This window comes from Sceloporus undulatus, chromosome 8, assembly GCF_019175285.1.
Source record: "Sceloporus undulatus isolate JIND9_A2432 ecotype Alabama chromosome 8, SceUnd_v1.1, whole genome shotgun sequence".
Classification (NCBI taxonomy): Eukaryota; Metazoa; Chordata; class Lepidosauria; order Squamata; family Phrynosomatidae; genus Sceloporus; species Sceloporus undulatus.
This window is the reverse complement of record NC_056529.1, coordinates 9,089,451-9,100,889: the sequence shown is the minus strand read 5'-3', so window position 1 is coordinate 9,100,889 and position 11,439 is coordinate 9,089,451. Positions and strand designations below refer to the sequence as shown.

Below are 11,439 nucleotides of genomic sequence, written 5' to 3'. Positions count from 1 at the left end.
ACTTACGCCCACTTAATATAACAATAATAGTAAATAATAATAATAATAATAATGTAGAGATCTTGTAGCCCCTTTGAGGCTCACTGAAAGAAAGAAGTAAATTTACAGTGCTTTCTAAATAAAGGTTAATAATAATAATAATAATAATAATAATAATAATAAGTTGGCAGCAGGAGCTTTTGTAGACTTCAGTCTGCTCCCTCAGATGCATTTAGCAATAATAATAATAATAATAGAGAGAGCTGTTGTAGAAGCTTTGAGATTCACTGAAGGAAAGGAATTGGTAGCCATGAGCTTTTGTAAAGCCTACATTTGGATATTGAAGAATAATAATAATAATAATAATAATAATGTGGAGAGATCATGTGGCCCCTTTGAGGCTCACTGAGAGAAAGAAGTTGGCAGCTATGACCTTTCCTAGACCTCAGTCTACTTCCTCAGATGCATTTGGATATAATAATAATAATAATAATAATGATGATGATGATGATGATGATGATGATGATAATAAGGAGAGGTCTTGTGGTCCTTTTGAGGCTCACTGAGAGTCTCCTTCCTCAGATGCTTTTGGGGAACAGAGTTTATTGGGGGCCACTGCTTGAACCCTTTGGTTCTGAGGCAGTCTCTTGAGCGAAACAGCGCCCTCTGCTGGGCGGAACCCTAGTGAGGAGGGACCCGTGTTCCTGGGCGGAGGGAGCGGGAGGGACGGACCGGAAGCGGAAGTGGGTGGCGCGTCGCAGTGCTGCTGCTGGGCCTGTCCGGCGGGTGGGCGACGAGAGACAGAGCGAGGCGGCTCCGCTCCCTGCGCCCCTTTCCTCGCCGCAGGGGCCCCATGGCCTCCGCCAGCATCGACATCGAGGACGCCACGCAGCACCTGCGGGACATCCTCAAGCTGGACCGGCCTTCGGGTGAGCAAGGACACGGCCTTTGCTACTGTGGATCCAGAGGCAGCTCAGGCTGCGTCCGCACTGCGGAAATAACCCGCTTTGGCAGCCAGCGCTTTGGCTTATCTGGCTCAAGGCTATGGCATTCTGGGAGTTGGAGTTCGTTGTTGGGGGCCCAGAGCGGAGCTCAGCCGGGAGTTGATATTATAATAATTATAATAACAATAACATATAATAACAACATATAATAATAATAATAGTTTATTTATATTGCATCGATAAAAATGGTAGAGAAGACGCAATGAAGATTCATATGGCGTTAAATTCAATTCTGTTAAAGCAGTTGCTCTTTTAGTTTGAGGCAGCAAAAATAATATAATAATAATAATAAATAAATAAAAATAAACAAATATAAATAATAAATATATAAACAATAAAAATACCTTGGGGGTGATATTCAATAAGCCGTTTCCTTTGAGTGGAAGCGGAGGAACGATATGGGTATTAAGTCATTTGCAGTAGGAGAGCCCTTTATTCTGCCTCTTCTTTCGGTTACAGTGACTGTTTGTAAACCGGTGAGCAAAGGCGATTTCAAAGACCTAGTGAAATGTGTTACCAGGTTTGCTTGAATGTAATACAATTAAAGGCAAACTTAATTTACAGTTTCTAAAATAAAACCCTAATTTTATATCCTTTATTCCTGTGGAAAAGGAAGACTGATCCTGGAGCCAGTTTCATTTCTCTGGGAGACATTGCCTTTCAGTTTCTCTATGACTGGAAATGAAATGAAAGCAAAATTTATTTCTTAGCGTGATGTTTTCATGTTTAATTTCATATTCTTACTCCCATATATTAACACAGTTGACATAAAAACGACATACAAAGATAACAAACGTAACTCCCCAACCCACGCAACTAAACTAAAAATCCTCTACCCCCCCCCAAAAAAAAACCCTCCACATACAAGAAAATATAGGAGGCTTCCAATTTACTGTCTTATTGTTATTATTATGCCTTTATTCCTACTCCTTCTAATGATAATTCTTAATAAACACTACATGGTTACATTTGTAATAATTATGCCAACATCACACTTCTGTTTAATAATATATTCTATTACAGTTGTCCCTCTGGATCCACAGATTAATAATATAATCATATAATATACTTTATTTATATCCCGCTCTTCTGGGACGATCAAAGCAGTTCACAGAGTCTTTAAAAAACACACACATCATAAAAACATGCGTCAAATATATCTATACAATTAAATACCAATAAAAAACCAAAGCAGCGTATAACATAAACATGGACTCTATCAATCGCAGTAAGCCATTTCTTTCAGAGGACATCTGTAGCTTGAAAACGTTATTAAGTATATATACATTCCAAAAGCAAACCTTGATTTTGCCATTTTATATAAGGGACAGCGTTTTACTACACCACTCTATTTAATGGGATTCAAGCATCCCTGGATTTTGGTATCCGCAAGGGCCCTGGAACCCAGCAGATACCAAGCTCCCTCTGTATGTTTCTAACCCTAAAACTAAAACATTACTTTGGCTCTTCTTCATAAACTCCGCAATGCTTTCTTAACCCTTTAAAAATACAAATCTATAGTTAAAGTATTGAGTTTATCAATTTCTACAAGCTCAGATATTCTAAACAGCCGCTCTTCCTGTGTTATCTGTCTCCTTGTGTTAGTGTTCTTTCCATTTGAACATCTTTTCTGCTCATTTGGGTTGAGACTCCCATAACCATTCAGGGTTTACTTCCTGGTTCAAAAAAAGATGTCTTCTAGACCTAAACTAGCCCAGGTGGCCAAAAGCAGAGAAATTGTCCATCTCCTGTGGGGTTAGTTGTAGTGGAAGAAATATTTTCCCCAAAATGGAGATTTGAAGGGCTCAGAATTGTCCTTGGAGATCCTATGCAGTTCCTTGTTTCATTTTCTCACCCATCTATACCAGATGAGAGATGCCCCATGAAGTTTTGGCCTGTCTTTTCTCTAGTTCTGTATTTTTTGTTGCTTCCTATACGCTCAGTTCCCCTCCTGTTTGCAGCAAAAAAGTAACACAAATAGCACAGCCACCATTTACTGTAGTTCCTCCTCATCTATCCAGCTTTTAGGGTGATTGCAAGCAGTAATGCCTGACAGATTGCCTAAGTTCTTTGGCATCATTTTCCTTTGATTCATCCTTTACATCTTTTGTTACATGCCCCTATGTTTTAGCCTCAATTTATCCGTGGGTTGTATTCAAAATCCATAATTTTGGCCCCCAAACCTGCGCTTGATTTATACACGAGGTCAACTTATAGTTTACTATACATGGTATTTTATTAATCTTTTGACTTTCATTTGTCCATTACTCATTAAGTGGAGTAAAATATTCTGAAAATATTCCAAATAAATACAATTAGCCCTTCATATCCGTGAAAAAGAATAGTTTTGCTAAAGTGTTGTAATAAAGTCTGTGCTAAAGTATACATTCAGTGGCTGGAGTCATAGACTGAGTTATGGCTGGCATTGGTTTGGAGTGATGTCTGAACTGCCAACCCATAGCTAGGGTTAGAAGGTATGCCCTGAAATGTTTTCACAAACATTTATTTATTTATTTCCCATCATTTCCCCAAGCTTACAAAACTTAAAACAGACACAGCTAAGGGAAAAAATCTCTACACTTTATACTAAGTATGGCTGTGCATTTCATTCCATTAGTTGTAGCCTTGCAAATAACTTTAAAAATCCAGTGAAAATGAAAGTGAAAGCCCAGATAATTCACATTTTAATCCTGCCCTTGATGCCCATATAACCTTTCTTTTCTTTTTTTTTCCATTCAGGTTCTGTGAATGAAAACCAAAGATCATCTAGTTCGTACAATGGAGATCTAAATGGTTTGTTGGTGCCAGATCCCATTGCAACTGGAGATGGAGTTTCCTTAACCAAGCCTGTTCCTCAAACAGTTCCCCTGGGAGCACTTCAGGAGAAGCAAGTCATGTAGGTATCTTGGTGGATGGAAGGCAAGCAAAGTGGAGAATACAGCATTTGCGTAACATAGGTCTGCTGAACTTAACTTGGTTGGTAGCCACCTCTTCTACAAATACATCATTTCAATCAGTATTCTAGGTCACTGCTTAAAAATTCTTTTAACTCTGTGCAGCTTCTCTGAGAAACCTAGGTTGTTATTTTGCTGCCCCTGAAAATGAGCAAGGGTACTTGGACAGTTGGTTTAGTGAGGGTAAATCTGTACAGTCATAGAAACGTAGGAGTTGTCTGCACAGGCTGAAAGAAACCGCCCTGCCCCATTTTGGAATTCATCTGTTCAAATGAGACACACGTCCGAAATGGGAGGAAAAGAGACTCAGTCAGGCCACACTCTGAGGCGTTACATTGGAGCAAAATAAATCCTAAATTGCTCCAGTTCAAGGTGGAAGGAGCAAGCTATCATGCTTACATGTAGACTGTGTGCCAGTGCAGAGACAGGTGGAGGAGCCAGGCAGCCGAAAGAAACAGTCAGGAGCAGGTACCTTGAATTGGACAAGCTGCCCGCACCTTTGCAAGCCATAATTTTTTGTTGTTGTTGCCTGCCCACAAATGAAGTGCACTAGTGATCAGCAGCACCATCAGCTCATCATACACCTGCTGTGAAGTGCACATGACAATGAACCCGTCAGGTTACCAATAGTACAGTGAATTTAATAAAAACATTAACAAGCTGGCCAGTTTTACAGAAAGATCATCTGCCACAGGAAAGGCAGATAGTAAAATAGTAACATCACAGTGGCAAGTACTCTTGTTCCATTTTGAGCCTTTAGTGAGTACAGCCCTATTTTTAAACTACAGTATTCATTTATTTAGTATAGTTATTTGTAAATACTTATATACTCCTTACACTCACATATTTCAGAGTATATGAATAAAACATATACACACAGAGAGAGGGAGCACACAAGGCCCATTCTGAGGTCCAAGAAACAAATGTTGGGTTGGATTAAAACAAGAAGACTTGCTCAGATAAACATGTTTTTAACATGCATCAAAAACTAGGGGCAGTTGGAGCATTGAAAACTGTACCTATCAGAATGGTTTCAGCCTTATGTTTTGATTTGACTTTTTCTCTGTCTTCCTCCTCTCTGACGCCTCTCCCCATTTAGTTGCCTCTCTGGAGATGATAGCTCCACCTGTATGGTTATCACTGCTAAAGATGTTGAGATAGTTGCCAGCAGTGACTCCAGCATCACCAGTAAAGCTAGAGGGAGCAACAAGGTAAAAATAAAAACATCAATCTCATCAATATACAAGGTAGCTTTCCCCAGCCTTCTACGTTCCAGGTTTGTTGGGCAGGCAGTTTAGATTTTAGGTGCTATGAACCAATAATTTATGAACTAAAAATTTTGAAGGAGCAAGATTGTTTTGATTCTTAAGGCTCCAGTGATCACATTCAGTGATACATGCACCCACCCTCAGTTTCTTTTGTATACCTTCCTCCTTTGTTATCCAAACAACTTCTACAACATATTTAATTCCGATAATACTAATTAGACAGGATATGTTTGCCCAAATCTATAGTTTTGTGTTTGAAGCTTTCCACATATCATGGGTGAACCATTTCCTCTCTCTTCAGCCACTTGCCCGTATCACCTTACCTTCTGTATGCTGTCTAGGAACGCATAGTGGACATTTTATGACAGTGAACAGGAAGACATGACTCTCCATAAAGTTTTTAGACAGTAATTCCCATGAGCCTTAGCTAGTGGTGAGGAATGGTGTGAGCTGCAGTTTATACTCTAGTAAACCACATGTTCACCCCACCTATCTTAAAGCTTTCTGCCATACAGTAGCTGTTCTAGTTTGGTAAATGTTGTATTTATTTCCACACTTCAGTTGGTTTTTGTGTTCCTTTTCCCCACCTAGGTAAAAATCCAGCCAGTAGCCAGATATGATTGGGAGCAGAAGTATTACTATGGGAATCTGATAGCTGTGTCAAATGACTACCTGGCATATGCCATTAGAGGTGAGCTGGTCCTCCCACTGATTACTGTGCAACATGATGCTTTGAATTCATCTTCCTTCGCATTGCGTTCTCTTGTAATAGCCTTGTCTTGGGCTAAGGGCATTGGCATTGCCTTCTTCATGTTAACCAATATTTTTCTTGTTCCTTCACAATAGGTGCCAGCAATGGCTCTGCCATGGTGCGAGTCCTCAGTGTCAGCACAGCTGAGCGGACGCTGCTGAAAGGCTTCACTGGTGGTGTTGCAGACCTGGCTTTTGCTCACCTTAACTCCAATCAGCTGGCCTGCCTGGATGAAGCCGGCAACCTTTTTGTGTGGCGCCTGGCCATGGAAAATGGAAGAATCCAGTATCCTATTGCTCAAGATTATACTTTGTGGGAAAGTGCTCTAGTGCTGGTAGATACATGGGTCAGAATATGGCTGGCTATAAAATTAGCTAGGAGCAGAAGATGCTGAGTAGTAGGAGGTTCTGGCAGAGCACTGGAGGGCAGAGCTGTATGTGCCATGCAACTTACCTTGGACCTCTTTAGCTTGCCTGATCCCCTTAGCTATGGGGGTGACAGTTTCTTCACTGCTTCTGACTGGTCAGCTTCTATACATGGAAGTGTTTGAAATTGCTGTTTTAGCTGTTTTAGTTGGCTGGTGCACTTGACAAGCTGGAAACCAGCAGAAAGGAGATGCCAGGTGCTTTCCACGTGTGGTTGTAGTTTTTGGGATTTTTTAAATAGTACAATGAATGGACCATCTAGTGGAGGCCTAGGCTTTATGAATTTTGTTGCAAGTAGGGAAGTGTTGGAATTGAGCAGTAGAGACCAAGTTGTGTTTTTGTGGAGGTTTTTTTTTTTTTTTAATATGAGAATGTTGGTGGTGGAGGCTTTTATCAAAGAGAACAATCTGTAGCTCTTCTTTAACATATTACTCAGAGAAGAGATTTTAGTGAACATCAAGCGACCTGATGGGACTCCTCGGAACAGCTTCAGAAGGATCATATGGTGTCCTTTCATCCCTGATGAGAATGAGGACAGCTGTGAGGAAGGCAGTCAGACTGTGGCTCTGTTGCATGAGGATCGGGTAAATAGTTTTAATTTTCCTTCATCCTGAGGTAGTACCTCTTATTGGAATACTGATAAGTATATGTCTGCATGACATTAAGACTTAATCAGTGCTCAGTCAATTTTTATCTGAGCAAGTCTTCTAAAGTCTTTTAAAATTTGTGTTACTCAAAATGCCATCCCACACCTCTTAAGGGTCACAGAAGGCAATTTTAATATGAACATGGGGTGAGGGGCTTCCAGGCTGGGTTAGTCCCAGGGGAGTTCTTTATTTACTTAGGAAATAAACCTTTTCTATCTGGTTTACTTCCTTGTTTATGAGCACACATCTAGATTTTAAAAAGTGCTAATCATATAACAAAACAAATCAGTGCTCTGTTTGGCAGACTTGAACTATGAGGAAGAAAACACAAGAGTAGCATGTGCTTTGTGTATATACTGTTCTCTGTTCTGCAGGCAGAGGTCTGGGACCTTGATATAATCCGAGCCAACCACAGTTCTTGGCCAGTGGAAGTGACTAACATCAAAGAAGGCTTTATTGTGGTGAAAGGTCACAGCACGGTAAGAGCTTTCCTAGTGTATGGCAGGTTCTTCATTTCAGAGGTTAAAAACAATAAAAAGGACTTTTTTGTTATGTCTGTTGCAAAAGGGAGAACAAGGAAATGGTAGGGCCACTGTTTGGAGAAGATGGAGAAATGGTAAAGGGGGACCAAAAAAGCCAACATTACTCAGTATCTTCTCTTCATTGGTCTTCTTCCAAAAGGAAAACAGTGCTCAACTTAGGGGAAATGGAGCAAATGACGTAGCAAGGGAAATGGAGCCACGTTAACAATGTGTACCACTACTAAAGTAAAACGAGACTGTTAGTCTGTGAGACAAATTGTGTGGTTTAAACCAATATGATTCAGCTTTACATTCAATATGAATCCTCAGATTTTTTAGTCTTTCTAGATTGTAAGCCTGAGGGCAGGGAACTGTCTAATTAAAAATAATGATAATTGTAAGCCGCTCTTGGAGCCTTTAGGGCTGAAGGGTGGGGTATAAATACAGTAAATGAATAAATAAATAAATCAGATTGCTTTCTCCATTGCAACCAATTGCCTCCTACTTCAGTGAAGTTGAATTTCTTGGTTAAAGGTAAAATCTTAATTAGTTTTTCTGTTTCTTTCCAGCGCCTCAGTGAAGGAGCCCTTTCCCCTGATGGCACTGTCTTGGCCACAGCAAGCCATGATGGCTTTGTCAAATTCTGGCAGATTTACATTGAAGGGCAAGATGAACCAAGGTAACGTCAGAAGCAAAAGACAGGGTGGGCCTCTGGTCAGCATGCCCCTGATTTTCCCTGGGTTGCAGGAGCCTTTCAGCTCTGTACCCACGAAGCAGTAGTCTTGTCAGTCATTGATTCTTTTGTTTCTTACCTAGATGTCTCCATGAATGGAAACCCCATGATGGCAGACCCCTTTCCTGCTTGCTCTTCTGTGACAATCATAAAAAACAGGACCCAGAGTAAGAAGTGATCCTGGCTTTTTGTTCCATTTTTAGTGAAAAGTGATAGTGGTCTTCATGGGAAAGTAGCTGCATGTGACTTATATTTTCTTGGGGGTGGGAGGTTGTTCACTGTAGTAAAAGAACAGAACACTAAAAAGTGGGGTTGGCAATGATGTTGTCAACTATCTATTCAACTATTTTGCCCAAAATATCCACCTTTACTTGACTGATTGTCTACAGTGTGTCTCAACATGATCTAGTTGTTTCTGTACCATAAACCTATAGCTACTTGCCCGTCTTTCCTCAGTAAAGCATCAAATGGAAGATAGAGGGTGACCACCAAGCCTGACTATGTCTGCACCAGGTTGGCTGACCTTCTTAGCTTCCAAGATCAGCGAGGATCTGGTGCCTTTAGGATATTTAGGCCCTATAGAGAGTCACATAGTTCATGCCAGGAAATCTGCAAGTTAGAATTCTGAGAAAGGCAGAGAGTTTTGAAGTAATCACAGTTTCTTTTCCTAGTTTACTTCACTTCTTTCCATACATCTGTTCATTTCTACAGAGTTCCCTTTTGGAGGTTTCTCATTACAGGAGCAGATCAGAACCGAGAGCTGAAAATGTGGTGTACTGTGTCATGGACTTGTCTGCAGACTGTCCGGTGAGAATTACCATGGTCATCAAGCTACATGTTATTGATGGCCTTAATTTGGGAGGAGCTTTCAGTGGGCAAGGCCTTGGTTGACATTTTCCCCTTCTGTGCCCTTTTCCCCCTTTATGCTCAGTCATAGCTTTGACCAGAATGAATATCCATCTACACAAGTTCCTTCAATATAATCAAACCAACTTAGCCATTCATTTTAAAATGTTGCTCTGGGCTGTTTTTAGTAGATCTAAAAAGATGTGCTCCTGGATAAATTGAGTCCTTTTCTAGCTTTTTAGCCCTATGTTATATAACAGCTAATGCAATACAGTGGCTACAATGTAGGAAATCCTCAGTTCAAACTACAGTTTGCCTTTAAATTCATAAAATGATCAAAGAAGAGCACATTTTCCCCCTTTCTCCATAATGTTGTTATCCCAAAGTGTGTGTGAAGTATGGCATTATATCTACCTTGCTGGCTGTTGATTAGGAAGCAGTTTGAATATTCAAGAAGTGCTGTTTAAATGTCAAGTAGTATTGTAACTCTGGTTTCAGATGTACTGGGATGTGTATTTGTTCTGTTTTTAAACAAAGGAATAGGATTTCAGGATCTCCCTTCCTGTACTAAATTTTTAGACTGAAACACAACCAGGGCTCATATTATGGCCATGTTCGCACAAAATGTTAGGGTTTTGCATAATGTATAAGAATTGAAAAAGAAGAGAAAATTGGTTTTCTCTGTAAGACTAGAATTTGGAGCTTTAGAGATGGAAACTGTTCCCCACTCTTTGCTACTGACATTCACATTCTGTTATGAATGTAATCTCAACTCATAAACACTGTAGATATCCAGACTTTGTAGCAGGAAATGGCAAAAAAAAAGTACGAGATTACTTGAACGTCTGTAGATTATTCACTTATGGGATGAAAGCTCCAAGGTTGAGGGAAGGGACAAGGTACAGTTTTCATCTCTTCTGGACATTTATTAAAAGTCTGAAAAGGACACATATGTTGACATTTTTACAGTAGGCATAATTGTTTAAATGAAAAGTGATTGCAGACAACCAGAAATAACTTGTGTATGCTTTGTCAATTTCAGATTTTCTCCAGATATATTCAGCTCTATGAGTGTCCTTCCTAGCCTGAAGGCCTGCCTGGATCTTTCTGCTGAGTATTTGATTTTGAGCGATGTGCAGCGAAAGGTGGGCATTGACATCTTATTGCAGCATGTCTTGGGCCAATAGCAGCAGCTTGATTAATGTAGATACAGTACTTGTATTATTATTTTTACACTAGTTATGTTTTAAGCAGTAAATTTTATTCACACTGTAAACTTCAAAAAGTTCTAAGAAAGAGATATACAAATCTAGAATTCATTCAGATTTCCTGGGAATCTATCCCGCTGGTATTGGGGAGGTAAAGCTATTCGTTTTGTTTTGTTTTAACATATTTATTGACCCAAGGTGGGGGTGTATGTGTATGTACACTTCCTGTTACAGGAAACCTGTCACCATATGTTTCTACTAGATGCTTTCCTGATGCCTTCTTTCTAGGTCTTGTATGTGATGGAACTTGTCCAGAATCAAGAGGAGGGTAAAGCATTTTTCAGCTCCATTTCAGAGTTCCTGCTGACCCATCCAGTCTTGAGCTTCGGTATCCAGGTGGTCAGTCGCTGCCGGCTGAGACATACAGAAGTCCTGCCAGCAGAAGAGGAGAGTGATGGCCTGAGTGCAGGTGAGTGGCAGAAAAGGTTCCATTCCTAAGTCAGGAAGGTGAAGAGTGAAACGAGGAAGGGGCCATAGCTCGGGCAGAGCACACACTTTGTAAGCAGGACCCCAAATTAGTCTCTGGCATATTTGTGAAGAAATGGAAGTCTTCCTGTTTGAATGCTTGGAGAATTGCTGTCAGTCAATACTGGGCTTGATGAACCACTGTTCTTAATAGTATAAACCAGCTTTCCATGTTCCTTACTATGTGGTAGCTAGCCAGATTCCCCAAACACTGTGTAACATTTGGTCAACACTTCTTGGCCTCAGCCATTGTAGAATACCTGCAGTTCCTATTTTACTTAAAACTCTTTACAAACTAAGTCTAAATCTGTTGAGATTTCCAAATTGGGATGTGCTGCCTGCTTGTTAAACCATTATTTGATTATTGTTTGCAAAGTTTAAAAGCTCTTCCCTATCCTTGCTTTAAAACAGATGAGAATTGTCCAGCCTTCCAGAGGATATCAAATTGCAAGTCCCAGAAGCCCTAACCAGCACAGCCAGTGGCTAAGAATGCTGGGAATTGCTGTCCAACAACATATGCAGGACCACATGATACCCACCTCTGCTATAAACCACTATATATATATCCCGCTCTTTTC

The 11,439-nt window shown here is 40.3% G+C and overlaps 1 protein-coding gene across 1 annotated transcript in view; it reads left to right on the top strand.

Moving 5' to 3' along the window:
- The first annotated feature begins 712 nt into the window (after positions 1-712).
- The window catches only part of EDC4 (enhancer of mRNA decapping 4), a 29,984-nt gene continuing 19,257 nt past the window's right edge, over positions 713-11,439 (top strand). Inside the window, exons 1-12 of the mRNA XM_042438041.1 lie at positions 713-908; positions 3,723-3,879; positions 5,037-5,148; positions 5,797-5,896; positions 6,052-6,241; positions 6,818-6,965; positions 7,403-7,507; positions 8,119-8,228; positions 8,366-8,449; positions 8,994-9,089; positions 10,171-10,273; positions 10,625-10,805. Of these exons, the coding sequence (XP_042293975.1) occupies positions 833-908; positions 3,723-3,879; positions 5,037-5,148; positions 5,797-5,896; positions 6,052-6,241; positions 6,818-6,965; positions 7,403-7,507; positions 8,119-8,228; positions 8,366-8,449; positions 8,994-9,089; positions 10,171-10,273; positions 10,625-10,805 (1,462 nt within the window). The 5' untranslated portion in view covers positions 713-832. The remainder of the gene's footprint in view (positions 909-3,722; positions 3,880-5,036; positions 5,149-5,796; positions 5,897-6,051; positions 6,242-6,817; positions 6,966-7,402; positions 7,508-8,118; positions 8,229-8,365; positions 8,450-8,993; positions 9,090-10,170; positions 10,274-10,624; positions 10,806-11,439) is intronic.